At 47.3% G+C, this 15,233-nt stretch overlaps 1 protein-coding gene across 10 annotated transcripts in view; it reads right to left on the bottom strand.

Moving 5' to 3' along the window:
- Positions 1-15,233, bottom strand: part of INPP4A (inositol polyphosphate-4-phosphatase type I A) — a 144,494-nt gene that overhangs the window by 24,361 nt on the left and 104,900 nt on the right. For 5 of the 10 annotated variants that reach the window (XM_045550179.1, XM_045550181.1, XM_045550180.1 and 2 more), the window contains 6 exons: positions 12,837-13,020; positions 11,339-11,557; positions 10,044-10,299; positions 6,410-6,442; positions 1,730-1,902; positions 585-708 (listed from right to left, as the gene is read on the bottom strand). In XM_045550179.1, coding sequence (XP_045406135.1) covers positions 585-708; positions 1,730-1,902; positions 6,410-6,442; positions 10,044-10,299; positions 11,339-11,557; positions 12,837-13,020 — 989 coding nt within the window. The remainder of the gene's footprint in view (positions 1-584; positions 709-1,729; positions 1,903-6,409; positions 6,443-10,043; positions 10,300-11,338; positions 11,558-12,836; positions 13,021-15,233) is intronic. The other 5 variants (XM_045550185.1, XM_045550186.1, XM_045550187.1 and 2 more) reach the window with 3 other exon arrangements.

The following is a 15,233-nucleotide window of genomic DNA, read 5'->3' as shown; positions in this document are numbered from 1 at the left end:
CTTAAAAAAATGGTCCATTTTCACCTTCTCAGAAGAAATAAACAAAAACCAAGGGTAAGAATAAGAGAGCCTTTTCAGAGGGCAGTTTGAAAATATCTATTAAGTTTTAGAATATTCCTACCCTTTAACCCAGCAAACTCTGTCTAGTCATTCAGTAGTTGCAGAAGGATCTCAGTGCCTTACATGCTCAACGCCACTGCAGCACTGGCTTCATAGGAAGAAGTCAGAAACAACCCACATGTCCCACAGGAAGTTACTGGTTAAATAATTATTATCCATCCTCAACTAGAAAGACCCTCAAGATACATAACAAACAACAACTATAATGCACCCATAATAACTTTTAGAAAAGATACATACCAAACAAACAACAAACCAAACCAAGATAGGTATGTATAACTGTCATTTGGTTCTTTGTTATGTGTTTTGGTGATGTTTGGATTTATTGTATTAATAATCAGCATGAATTATACTTGTGTAATCAGAAAAATATCTAGGAAGAAAAGATGGAATTCACACAGGTAACTGTGGCTCCTGATGCAGCCCCCAGAGGTGCCGGGTGTGAGCAGACCCACGGGTCTCACCATAGGTGCTCAGCAGGCTCTCAAACTGGGCCAGCAGCCCGATGGTGTAGAGCTGCCGCAGGAAGCCGTCGTCGTGCAGGCAGTTCCTCAGCTTGATGATGAAGCCACAGATGAGAGCAGTCAGCTGGAGGGACACAGCATGAAGTGGTTTCGGGGTCAGACACCTGCTCACCAAATAGCAGTGGGCTCATGCCCCGCCCCAGGCCCGAGTTCCTCTGCTTCCACTGCTCAAAGGGGCTTCAGTGGCACCTTCTGTCTCCCGGAGACCCCGAGAGTGGGGAGTGCCCTGGCTCTGGGGCTGTGGAGGGTAGAGGCCATGGGGAGGAGGATGGCTAACACCTTGGGCTTGCTGCTCCTGTCGCTCCCAAAGTTAGGTCTGATTCTGGCCCAGCTTCAGACCTGACCTGTCTAGGGTTATTTCTGGGCTGGAACCTTCTGGAAGCCCAGAATTAATTCCCCACAGTGAAAGGGTCTATCTACTCACAAATCCATACCACCTCTGGCTGGAAACTGAGTTAATCACAACAAAAGACAGAAGTGGACAAGAACATGGTCACTCAATGTTTCCTCAGTGGGATATTTTCTGTGGGATGAAACGGGCCTCCCAGGATGGGTAGGGGAACTGCAGAGAACCAGCCTGACCCTAAGTCACTGTTCACTTTATTAATTTGTTTGCTAGCAGCAGTTTAACTTGTTACATTCATTAAGGGTTCATTTCTCCGAAAGATAACAAAAATCATTAAAACAGAGTTCTGCAACAATCCATAGAACTAAGGCGCCTACTATTTTATTTACAAGAAAAAAGACAACACTGACAGCAGGCATCCATGTTGCCCTCACTGAACTCCTTTGCAGGGGGCAAAAAAGGCACCAACGAGTCCTGTGCCATCTGCAATTTTCGGGGCAGAACCAGCAGATTCTGTAGGTGCCAGTTCTTCAGGGAGACAAATGCATACTGACCAAGTAGATTTCCTCCCTGTGCTGAAATCTAGACCTCTAGTAAATAAACTTAAAAACAGCAGCCAGGAGGAAATATGGCCCCACCTGTGGTTTTTTACAAGTCATCAGGGAGGTAAAGGGGCTTCCCGAACCTGTTTTTCTGAGGTAAGGTCCCCGTGGCCTCTGGTGGCACTCCTGGGGCTTACCGTCTGGCAGAAGACCACGTCGCGGCGGTGCTGCAGGCTCAGGTAGGTGGCTATGGTGGGCGCGCTATCCTGCATGAGCAGGAAGACCATTGCCTTCTTGGCCTTGTCGCTCATCATGGCCACGCAGTCCGTGAGGGTGGTGAGCAGCGGGTATAGGGCCTCACTCCACTCCCCTGTGCACAGTGGAGGGGTCATGACGTTTAGGAAGGAAGACCTAAGAATTAGGTTCTGGCAATTTAGCAAGTCACCCAACCCCTAGGTACCGCACCGTCCTCCCCATTCCCCCTCTCCATCCCTTCCACATCTTCTAGCTCTGCTTGGCCCACACTCTGCCTGGAGGCGGCCCAGTCTCTAACCCTCCAGCCCTGAGTCTTTCCAATAACCTCAAACACCGGGTCTACTTTGGTCCCACAGACGCATGTCTAACCTCCCGAACCTACTGAGGATCCTACACAGAAGTACTCAAGACTATGCCTTTTGGGGAAAACAACAAAAAAGCTTCTTCAAGTCACAATGAGGCCAGAAAATATTCTGTCTGCAGAGGCCATCTCCTTCCACAGCAGTGTGGTTCCTCCACCTGGGAAGGAAGGACACCAGGAAAGTTCTGTTACCTCACTTCTCTTGACCCAGGTACGAAGGCAGAGACCCCTGTTCTTCTGGCGCAAAGGACTAACTCTGCCCTTGTCCAGCCTATGTACAACCGTGTTAAACCCTCACTTGCCATGTCTGAAAGAAAAGACATTCCATGCAATTCCTGAGTTTTCACTCATTTTCTACCCTGCCCCCACCTTCCTTGCCTGGTGCCATTTATTTCTAGCTTAGTTTTCTTTTGGGAATACAAGGAAACTCTGACCCAAAACAACTTTTTAAAAATAGAAACTCAAGGGAGAAAAACAGAGTGAAAGATATCTTTGGTTTTGGCTCTTTTTGCCTTTGCATTTAGAAGACGTTTAAAAGAAAAGACATGCCCTCATCAGTTATATTTTTAACAAGTCACTAAGCCTAGAAATAGGCATTTGATCATCACCCCTTGGTGAACCCACCACTCCAAATATGGTGAGAAGCTGTGGAGTGAAGCCTGGGCAGCACACACCCCTGAGGGCAAGGGTTTGAGCCACAGAATGCCCCAGACCATGTCACCGCACTCAGGGAAGGCCACGGGGCTGCGGGAGCCATGCAGATACCAGAGGGTAGCCTGTCTTAGATAATCAGAATCTAAAAGACTTGAGAGAAGGGAGGCTTGGCTCTGCTCTCTCAAACTGCATGGTTAGTACTGTGTTGAGAAACAAACCTACAGAAATACCTGAAACATACAAAAGAACATCCCTATGTTCAATATTTGGTTAATGAGGATTTTTAAGTACATGTAGCTATTTAAAAGTTGGAAATGATCTAACTGTATATGCAGGCATACAGTATGTGGACAAGGATTTATATCTGTAATGGAAAAAAGCAGAGTTAAATTTAGAAAGTCCATAGCAGAAAGGTCTTAGCAAATAAATCATGGTGACAAAGAACTCTGGACTGAGAAGTGGAAAATGTGAGTCCCAGGCTCCGGCCACCACTGAGCAGTGTTGGACCACAGGAAAGTCCCCCAGCCCCTCAGCCACATGGGTCCTTTTTGGTAAAACACGAGAGCAGCACTAGATAATGTCCAAGTCTCTTCCTCTGAGATTCTCAGGGACCATGTTTTTGTTTCTTTGAAAAACTCTGTTGAATGCATGTCAATTACATTTACTGCCTATCAAAAAAGGTGATTAGGTGATCACAATGGTGATTAGGTTTTTCTAGCCAAATAGTTTGGGGAAAGGCAGGCAGTCATTAAGACTATTCTTCACTAAGAAGTAAATGCTTCCAGAGCAAATGTTGCCAATTTTACTTTGCTTTTCTACTTATCATGCACATGCATATATAATTAATATGCAAATCATCATTTTACTCTGAAAATGTTCAGAATATACAAGTGGTCTTTTTTTTTTTTTTTTTTTTTAATTTCAGCTCATCATGGAGGTACATAAGTTTAGGTCATATACATTGTCCATGTCCCACCCATACAAGTGGTCTTATTTGACTAAGCAAGTTCTCTCCATACAACTTTTTCACTTTGCCTATTTCTCTTCACACTAAATTCATAAAGGAATGACTCCATTTTGCTATAGTAGGAAAAAAAAGAAAAACACTGAGGTATAGAAAGAATGGCTAAAAAGCATTCAGATGTTTGTCCTAGACAAAAGGACACGTGGACCTGGGTGGGAGGTGACTGTGACATCTGCTGGGGAAGGGCTCAGGCTTGTCTGGATGGTTCAATAAGAGCGTCAACCACCATTTAAGCAACACTTGCTAGTACCTCACTTTGTAACCGTTTTCTCATTTAATGCCCAGAGAGAGGTTTATTAATATAGGTAAGGAACCAGGCTCAGAGAGGTCACTTTCCCAAGACCTGTGCACAGGTCTGGCTGACTGTAGGCTCCATGTTATTTCTATCATGTCAGACTGCTTCTGCTGTGGAGAGAGAGCAGGGCTTGGTGGGTAATATATTTTTTCAATGTGAGGAGAAATCAATGGTAAAAAATTCAAACAAAATGAATTTCATGAGCAGTAACATGATCTCTACCCCAGACCTGGACAAGCATAGGTGTCTGGGACATTGGAGTTGGTGAAGGGTTTCCCCTCTGTTTCCTTCACTGAGAAAGTTTTCTATGAAAAAAATCAGCTCAACTCAACAATGTCCTGAATGATGTTGCTGATCCACTTTTTGGGACAAGTTCTTTATCTAGTTACTAACTCGTAACATTCACTGCCTGGTAGTCAATCCATGGACCATACTACTTTAGATAACTCCAAAAGGCTCTTTCAAATTCACCTTCTGCTTCTGCCTTGTTTTTCCTTAGTAAGGTGGGAAGAAAAGGAGAGAGTAGGTATGTGTGTTTGTAAGTGTGTGTGTTTTAACCCAGATGAAATATAGCTTTTGGAAAAGCAAAAGGAATTCCTGGCAGGGGACCACTTAGTATCAACTGTGGAAAAGCCACCAGTGCTTCTGAAAATGGCACAGCTGATATAAAACAAGGAGGGTTCTACAAACCAGGCACTGTCTGTATGCTGCCTGGGAACCTATGAGACTTTCTATCATTTCTACAAACTTCATGAAGTCCAGAGTTGAGAAGAACCTCTGGGTTCCTGTGGGGCAGGTGCACACACCACCAGCCCTTTCCTGGCCCTGGCTGCTGGGCCCGGTCCCAGACTTCACCACCACTGAGGCTCAGAGGACAGTTGGTTTGGTCTGAAGCACTGGCCTGCTGTGGAGGTCAGCTGAGGAGGCCTGGGAGCCCAGAGACAGATATGAAGGAGGAGAATCAGGCATGAACCCAGGAGAGGCAATGAGGAGGAGGAAACCAAGGTTAACTGTCTGTGCATCTACCAAGGCCTAAGTAACTTTGAGGGTCAACGGGGTTGAGGCCCAAAACCTGCTCAAGGCTACACTGATTTTTTGAAAAAGAGAAACTGTGAGGGGACTAAAAGCAAACTGGGAGGGTAAGATGCGCCCAATCAGATCAGCCTGCCAACGAACTAACTTCAAATAGGGTTCTGGGCTTACTGCCAGGAGTCGCCACGTGAACTGATTCATGGTACTGCATGAGTGGATACGCTTCACTAACAAACAACTGCCAGGAATAGCTTCGTCAATCCCACAAGCATCCACCTGCTGCACTCTAGGTATAAAGCAGGAGTCCTGCTATCTTATATTTACATCCAGTCAGAAATACACAAGCATCAGACAGATCATGTAGCTGATTTTTCGAATATAAGAAAACAAAGAAATCAAACCATATTATTTGGGGAGGGCTCATGCTCACTGTGGGAAAACCACAAGCCATATCCAGAAGACTCAACATGAACTAGATCAGGGGTTGGCACACTTTTTTTTGTAGAGGGCGATGCAGGAAATATTTTAGGCTTTGAAGGTCACAGAGCCTCTGTTGCAACTAACTGTGGCAGCACCACGCAAAAGCAGCCATAGACTATACATGGACAGTTGGACACAGCTGGTTTTCAATAAAATGTTTTTTACAAGAACAGGCTGTAATCCTCTGGACAGGATTTAGCTCAGAGCTATAGCTTGCCAACCGCTGAACTAGAACCATACACATGGTTTCTACATGCAAATGCAGCGAAAAGATTACATTTCTAGCACTAACTCCAACTGCAGCCCCTAGCGATGTCTGGTAAGAATTCTAAAGCTGCACCCGGACTCACAGGAGAGGACGCTGCATGACGAAGAATGTCACAGCACTTGGGTGGAGACCTATTATCTGACTGTGTCCTCAGGGTAACACTCACAAGTTCAGGTGAATATGCAGGAAGCATTTCCAAATGTGTACCTCTCTAAATCAGGTCCCCCACTTCATGAAGCCCAATGCACTGAGGAACATTAATCATTTGAAAAGGTTTTAGAATGTAAAAGTAAAAAAACTACATGTGACAGCCTGCCTCAGGCCACAGCTCCCTCAGCCCGACTGGTCCCTCACCAAACCTATGAAAAGCCTTACATTCCTCACAACAAAGGAGGTCCTAAAATATTTTCCCAACTCCAGGAGCATAAGGTAATGTTTGATAACTTAGCACAAATGCTACCTGAATATTAAAAAGCCATCGGCAGAGCCTTGAACGGAAACCACGTACCTGGGCTGGACTCTTCAGGAGGGGGGCTGCAATCTGCACAGAAATGGAGGGCAACACGGATGGTTAAGGAGCAGCACACAGTTCAAACACGAGCAACTCAGTCTTAGAGCAGCTGCCCCCGCAGCTCGCAGTAAGGTGGCTGACCACACGGAGAAGAGGTCTGGTTGCCTGGCTGCCTCTTCTCCAAGAAGCCTCACGAAGGCACTTCAGCTGCTCCGAGGCAGCTGAGCCCTCCGGTGGCAAACAGTGCCAGTTCCCCAGTGTAAACATTCATGTTGCTGATACTTCAACATAGAATGCTCTTCAGGACAAGTGAACTGACTTATTACAATGTGGTAACTGCCACTGAAGAAAAGACCCACATAAATCACATGCGTGGCAGAGCCCCATGTTGGCTCACAACATCTGGAAGCAAACTTGTACTGAGAGAGACTGACCAGCAAACAGCCTTCCCAAGTCAGAGCCCACTGCCCTGCTCACTGGGAAGCCCGGGCTCAGGATCCATGCTGAGATTCGAAGCATGAAGAGCCAGTAATGAAACCAATGTACCAAAAAACTCTGCCAATCTTTCAAATTTAAACCAAATGTAAGAGTTTTGTAATTTGGGTCCAGGTCCTCAAAGAAGACCAATTTTTATTCCATTTCACCTACACTGAGTCACGCTGGGATCTAATCATTTCAATTTCACATTTCTTTTAAAAACTCTAAAATTCCTGGTTACCTGGGTGTGCCACCTGGGAGAAAACAAGTTTGAAAAGGGATCATGGGAGTAAAATTTTATTTTGTCTGAGCTTTTCAGTTCAAACAATGTTTTCAGGATATTGAAACCAGGTGGTTTCAGATCTCCAAGAGCACCCAGATCCAGCTGCACGGAGATTTTTATAGCCTGGATAGTTGAGAAGGGGGTGGGGCAAGGGGTCCTTCCTCTCTAATCACCTTTGGAAGTGACTTCTTGAATTGGCAGAGGGGACAGAAAATATAAAGCCCTCTGTAGGTCGAAGAGCTCAACCTCTTTGTTAGAACCCATATGTCCTGAGACTGTCTAGCTAACAGGGAGAGAAACCCACAGTGGTGTGGAGTGATATAGGGCAGTGAGTTTTAAACATCTATCTGGCTCATCAGAATTATTCCAGGCCTTGAAAACATCCAAATTTTTGCCTCCCGATATGCCCTCCTCCAGAACTCCAAGTCTGTGGATAAGGAGGAAGGTCTGGAGCCTGTTTTATGAGCTTCTGTAGTGACCCCAAACAGCTGGGCTGGGGCCGTTCCTTTGAGGCATCAGGGATTAAACCCAGTTTTCTAAATTCATCTTTCAGTCTAAGGGAGGAGAGAGGGGGTCTCCTCTGGTACTCCTGGACCAGTGGTTGTAACTTGTCTTAAGTTGTGGAGTCCCTTGCAATTTGATGACCACTATGGACTTTCTTCTCTCCATGCACATGCAAATTTTCAGCAATAATCTCAGGGGTACAAGAAACCTGGGGTTCATCTATGGGCCCAAGGTTAAGAAAAACCTGGTCTGGGATCTGAATGCCTCATTGAGTATGAGGAAAGCAAGAGAGTGTGCTCAAGGAAGGCAGCAGAAGCCGCCAAATCCTGGTGGGGCAATGGCAGTGGGCGTGCCTCAGCAGGCAGGGCCTAGGGCAGGTGCAGGGCACTTGTGCAGAGGTGATGAGGAGAGAAAGGCCTGACGAGCCTCTGTGGTTCCAGCTGGCAGGGACCTGTCAGTGGGTCCCACCTGCCAGGCAGGGCTCTGATCAGTTCTGCGGGACCCAGGACAGGGTAGAGAATTGGAACGAAAAGTGACAATGCCTTTCAAAGCAGTAGAGAGTTGTTCTAATATAATAAATATGTCAGTGTGAACATACCCTGCTTGTTAAGCCAAAACAACCGCTCCAGTAACCTGGAATGGTATAAAAAGTCATGACAGCCAAACTCAGACACTGCAAACCAGGGATTCTCCACAATAATTAGCTCACAGACTGGTTATTCCTGATCCTCCCGCCCACGTTGAGGTCTGAACACCTTCCTGGCTACACTATAAGACTTTAAATTAAGGATAGTCCACAGTTAATTTAGTGGCATATGGTTTCATACACTTTGAGTACTGATCGGCAAGTTAGACTCTCTCAAATGTATGCTTTATGTTCCCACTAATACAAGACAGCTGATTTTATGGTACACACAAGTCAAACCCTAAATATCATAAATAAATGCTTGTTTAAATAACTTTCAGAGTGAATTGAAATTTGTCTATATTTAAACAATATAGGATGTGCCTAGAAAAAATTGACTTAAGTGATGAATACAAAGCATATCTGATCAAACAAACTAGCTCCTGCATTTAAAAAAATCCAATCATTACTCTTTTAATATCTGCAGAAAACAATTAAAATTTATAAACAAGGTAATATTAAAAAGAAGTAACAAACTTTCAGAAAATTTTCAAAAGAAATACAATTTACACCAAAAAGAGAACACAAATAGAGACAAAATAGCTCATGAACCAATTACAGGTTTGGGGACGTTAGACTATGATCCCCCACAGATGGAAACGTGGATGACGTGAAGACCACCGAGACAGGAGCTCAAGTGAGACAAGTCCCTGGACACAGACTGCAGGCAGACTAAGGCGGCCAAGGACATCTTATAAACGGCAGAAAGATTTATCAAGAGACTCTGACAAAGGAGCGCGATTCTGCCTCAAATGGAAGCTGCCTGATTCAGGATTTAAGAGCCCTCATTGTATGAAGCCTGATCCTGATACATCTGAGCCTTACTATGGCTTAGAACACCCACAGGGAACAAAGAGAGGCAGAAGCTTGGTCTGAAGCCAGGTATCAGCTGCCTGGCCCATCACCGTCTCCAGCTCTTACAGGAAAAGGCAGGAGGCACCCGAGTTACAGGGACCCAGGATCTACTTGTTTAGAAAACATGTGTTCCTACATTAAAGCTACACACAGGGCACGGTGTGTGGGTATGGTCTGTGTCTCTGCAGACAGAAGGCTGCTTCTGAAGTGTGCTGCTTCATGCCAATGTCCTACCTTGAGACATGGTATGAAAAAGAGGAAAGTAACTCAGTCTACCAGAGGCCCAGGAACGGGGTTCCACACTGACTGGGTTACCAAGTTCCAAGGCACCATGCCTCTACTGGGTAAGAGTGCCCAGCCAATGCCAGCCATCTTTAGACAAGTCCCCTGGGCCTGCTAACTGCCCTCATCCAGGTGTGTCCCTGCATGACTCACCTTTGCCCCCTTCATTCTACCAATTCCCAATGCAATAAACAATCACATTAGAAAAGCATCTGCATTCCAGCCTCCTTCAGGTTCTCAGATTGGTTTACAAACCTGACAAGCCCAGGAGCCCAACCCTTACAGCCATGGCAGTGTGTTCCAGGAGGGCACTGAGGTTCTGTCTTTGGCGGTGACACAGGTTCACAAACGGGCTCCGGCTGCATGGAAAGCCAACTGGAGCCTCTGCCCTCACTGCCCGCTGCTCCATGCACTGAGACATCCCTGCTCTAACAGCCCTCCCTGCAGTCTGCACGGGGGAGAGGGCATGGAGTCAGAGACACAGACGAACAGAAGGGACACAGCGTGAGGCGGAGAAGCGAGTGGAAGCGTGGATGCATACGCACGTGTGGTCAGATGAGGATGGCATGCAGCGGAGGGCATGGTGGAAGGGCATGGTGAGGAAGGGGCATCGCAGAAGGGGTCCTCCGGTCTGATCCAGTAGGCGTGGCTGTTCCTGTTACCTTTCTTGCTGGTGCAGCTGCCCGCACAGGGGAAGACGTCCTCACAGCCCTCGCTGTGCAGGCGCTCCTTCTGCAGCAGCTTGTCCACACGCTGGATGATGCACTCCAGGCTCTTGTCGACATTCAGCCACACTTTCTCCTTCCAAACCAAAGGGGTCTGTTTGGGTCGGCTCTCTCAACGGGAAAAACAAGCAGAACACAAACCGCAGTGCCTCTGCCAATCCCCCATCCTGGGACCCCCTGCTCAGATGATTCAAAATTCCCCAATAAACTGTGTTTGCTTTTCAAAGACAAATCAATGACCCACAGCCCCTGTTTATAAAGGGAGATGTTTGCTAGTAACTGTCATGGAAGCAGACAGCCTTCCAGTGCTGCCCAAAAGGCCACAGAGCACCAGTGTCGTCCCCTCTTCCTGCCACTGCAGACCCACAACCATCCCAACGGACAGGGCGGAGGTCTCTTTGATGGAAGGGAATGGAAACACCTGATCATCTAGGATGGGAGAAGGGGAGGGGTGGGGGAGAGCTGGGAAAGATTTGCAGACACCCACACAGACTATAGGATGCCAGAGCTGGAGGACCATTTTGCTGCTGATTAATAATTCAGTGTGCCCACAACAATGCCTCTAAGTGGCAGACTCAACAAATGACAAAAACTGATGTGTCACTCCCTCAAGAGACACAGATCCTGCTCCCAGGACCAACTCCGGGAGGAACAATAACACAATGTAATGTCAGGGGCAGCAGGTCCAAAATCCTCACCTAGCTGCCCCTGCACCTGAGCTCCCACACCCCCCCAGACATAAATAGCCCTGGAAGGGCTAATGGCAAACAGAACACTGAGGAAGCAGGAGAGGCTGGCTGGCCCCAAGCAGCCAGGGTCACAGAGGGCGCAGGCAGGGGAGAGGAGAGAAGATCTCCAACAGGGCAAGGGCTCAGCAGGAAAACCCACCTTCTTTGTAACCAGTCTGAGGCTGGCCCAGCCCTCAGCACAGCCCTGCTCCCCATCCGGACACAAAGGTTTGAAAACAGTCTCCATCCCTACATCAGGGGCCCAAGAGCTATCTGGGAAGGAAACTTAGGCACCTCAGAGGGGAAGAGACTGACAGACTGACAAAAGGCTTCGTGGTTTTCAGCCCAAGTTCAGCAGCGCCTGGCAGGCCACAGCAGCAGACTCACCCACTCCTCCTCGTGCCAGTCCACCTGCAGGGAAGAGCGGCTGTTTCTCCCGGTCCACCTGGCCATGAGGGTGTCCTGGTCATTTCTAAGCATCACCTGTTCCTCCTCCGTCGACGTGGGGGAGGCCTTGGAGGCAATGTAGTCAGGCCGCGCAGCGTTCAGCCCGTGGATGGAGTTGGCCAGCAGCTTGCAGTCGCAGACAGTGACCAGCTGCCGGGTCTGCAGGCGCAAATAAACCAGGGCTGCCGAGCCCAGGCCAGGGGCTGGGAGGCCTGCCTTCCCTCAGAGAAGGCGAACAGGCCGAGGCCCAGCACCGTGCCCCCCGCCCTTCTCCACAGCACAAAGCAACTACAGAGCTGCATCCCTTAGGACGTGAGAGGGCAAAGACTGCCACGTGACCCAACTGGGTAGATTTTTAGCAGGAATTTCCCACCAAGACTGGGGAACACAAGGAAGATGAAAGGAGGCCGAGAAATCTCTGACATTCTCTGACCCCTGCCTGCCTTTGACCTGCCATTGCTTGGAGAAGGGCCTGAGGAGAGGGCCAATTGCCCCAGCCTTGGCAGACCTGCTGGGCTATCCTCCAACTTCCAGGGAGCAAATCTCCAGGGATCAGGCATCACTTTGGTTCAATCATTGAAGCCTTATCTTTTTGCTCCTCAGCACCTAATACCTGAAGTCCTGGGCTCTGGGCAGCTAAACTCCTGGCACAGCATGTCTGGTTTTGGAGAATTTCGTATGTAACTGGGTTTCTGTGCTGCATAATTTTACTACTGACAACTACGTCTTTCTTTTCCAGTTGATCTAATTCCCACCTCTCAATCTTTCTGCTGTGTGAACACATATGAAGGATATAACACATTCTGGTCAAGAACAGCAGCTCAACCCAGCAAAGTGGGGAGGTGTAATCAGAATGTGTGTGCGTGCGCCCTGAGAGGGAGACTGAGTAATGTGAAAAAGCATCATCCATCAAAGGGGTCTGATACACCCACTCCCTCAGTATGGACCAGTATTTATGTATTTTTAAACCAGGATCACATTACAGTTAATTAGAAGCTGGTTTACTATGTAAGCCAATAAAATTATATTGTTTTATGTATGTATAATAGCTCAGTTTCTTTTTTCATACTCAAGTACAACAGAAATGAAGCAAAATAAAAAAAAAAATTTCTATTAAGAAAGTTGTGGAACTGTATCAGCTCCAATAAAGTAAACCCCATGGACTTGCTGGAAGACACATCTGCACGAAACAGCACCCAAGAGTCATAAGCCCTGGGCCCTGTCCCTGGCCTGTGCAGTTCCGTAGACACAGGCAAATTGCCAAACCTCCCTGAGCCTTTGTGGGAAATGGCCCTAGAGATGGACCTTCAAGGTCATCACAATGTCACTGTCTTTGTGGATAGCTGTAGGCACACCTGGGCTGCCCTGTGGTGTCCAGTGGCTTCCAGAAACCCAAGGGAACCCCCCAGCCCACATGCGGCAGGGCAGCCCCTCCTACCTTATCTGCCAAGATGGCAAGCGTCCTCTCAAGGCCAGTGGCAGACCTGTCCTTGGCTGCCCTTGAGAGCCGCTCTGCGTAGTAACTAACTTGGGTTTTCAGGGTGTTGATCTGGGCGATGATCTCCTTGGCTCTGACAACATCCTGTGGTATGTAGATTATGGACTGGCAGCTAGATGATGTACTAAAAAGGATAAGAATAGATTCTAAGGGGTTTGCTTGAATCTGATGAGGACAGCAGCATCATCCCAACCCCAGCTACAACTAACCCTAAGCTAAAGCATTCTGTTACTCAGGGATGTTTTCCTAGACTCAGGGATGTCTAGTTATTGATGAGCATGAGTAAATCCTTTTGTCTATATGGCAGAAGCTTGAAATACTAAAATATGTCTAAGTCTGTCATCTGTATTTGTATGTATCTGTATTTTCACCATGCGTACGTGAATGTGTATACAGATATTGAACAATTGTACCCAGTAATTACCCCAATGCTCATCTTTCTCCTCCGAACCTCATCTGTTAACTTATAAGCAGTAGTTAAGTGGAGACATGAGGTCTGCTTGTACCAGAAGGGTCAGGTTAACACAGTGAAGGGAAAGCCTGCAGTGGGTCGTGGACTTTGCCCCCCCCCTCAAACTAAAAACTGTTTTTTCATTTGGCCAATCAGACTTCAAGCTTTCTGAGAACATACCCACAGTTCTCCTCCCTCACATGTATGACCTCAGCAAATCCCCAGGAAATTGGGCTCCCTTTCCCTCTCTCTTTTTCCGAGCCTTCCCTACTTTGAAAAATAACATTCCACCAGACAAAGTGGAAATGGAAAACATGTTAAGACAATACTTCGATGGGTTTGACACCCTGGTTCTTCCTCCTTCCCCTCCTCAGCACCAAACAGTGTGTGTTATTTAGGGATATGTCAAAGCTACAGCCCAGATGCTGCCCAACACAATCTGGAGCCTCTAAAGGATCAACTCCACGTGCCCTGGCTGTGTGGGGCCTGACCAGCATGTTTGGTCCTCCTAAATGGTGATGATAAATTACATGCCTTTTAGCTTGGATCCCAATTAATCCAATATTATAAATTTATTTTTCAGACAATCTGACTAAGCCAAAGAAAGCAGCAAGGAGAAGTACAAGCCACCAATTCAGAGGTCTCCTCCTAAAATTTGAAGTTGTGAGCTCTGGGTAGAATGGATGTCCCTTTGATCACTGAATGAGAGGCCCTGACTGATCCATCAAAGGGCCACCCTTTGAGTTCTGGGGAAGAGGAAGAAGGTGGAGGAGAGAGGGCACCTCTCACCACACCCTCCATTGCTTCCCCTGGAGATGAGGGTCACTCGGTCAGGGCTGAGAACCTTCCCCACTGGACCCTTTCCAGGGATACCCAAAAGTGGCTCATCAAGAAACTGCTGCTGCCCCTTCCCTTGCTAGACTATGGGGCAAACATGCAAAACCCAAAAACCAAAGCACCCCAGAAAGAAACACCACCACCACAAGTCCATACACCACAATAAAAATGATGGATTTGCCAGAAGCCCATGCAGCAGACCACAACCAAGCCTGCGTGGTACCACGAGAGTCATTCCACAGTGCAATGTGCGCACAAACTTCTTTCCAATCTGCAATCACTTTTCCAAATGAATAGCTGCCATTTAAGACAATTTAGTTTTTAAAATACAATCTCTAAATAGGATTTTTAAGAATATACTCTTCCCAGGCCCCCAAAATTTAGAGTATGTATGTAGTATGTGCTGTATGTAGATCTACTTCTGTGTATGTAGATGGTTGTGTACACTTCAACAAATACATACCCTCCCCCAAGGCCAAGAGAAAAACATCACCCTCTACTCACCAGTGTTCTTACAAGTCATGTTCTAATAATCGTACCTGGGACTCATGCATGGAGCATATACGGCAGGGGCAAGAAAGGGCAAATTTCAAAGAGCTGTTGTCCGGGGATGATCAGAAATATACGAACACATGTGCTCAACTACCTAGTTTGAAAAACGAGGTAGCCACATGAAGGAAGTGGGGGGGTGGTGGACATCTTGCTGCTTCACAACACATGCACTCCCAGGAATCTTAACTCTGGGGAAGGGGGACTCCTGGTCCCACTACCTACCCATGTTCCACCTCTTCTGAGGAACCCCTGGGGCAGCCCCAGGAGGCAGCGTCCTAGATATGGTCCTTCAGCCTTGCATTAGGCCACCATGCCAGAGCCCCTGACTCAGACCTACCCAGACCTGGGGTCATGGGCTAAACTGAAGATGCCACGTGAGTATAAGGCTGAGTCTTGTGGTGCTGGCCAGGAATGGCTGGTAGCTGATGAGCAACTGTCGCTCTGGACGTGAGAAGTAGAGCAGTGTTACCCGGGCAGAGTCTGAGCTCCCATGGGGC

Source organism: Lemur catta, chromosome 4 (assembly GCF_020740605.2).
Source record: "Lemur catta isolate mLemCat1 chromosome 4, mLemCat1.pri, whole genome shotgun sequence".
NCBI lineage: Eukaryota > Metazoa > Chordata > Mammalia > Primates > Lemuridae > Lemur > Lemur catta.
This window is presented reverse-complemented; position numbering and strand designations above follow the sequence as displayed.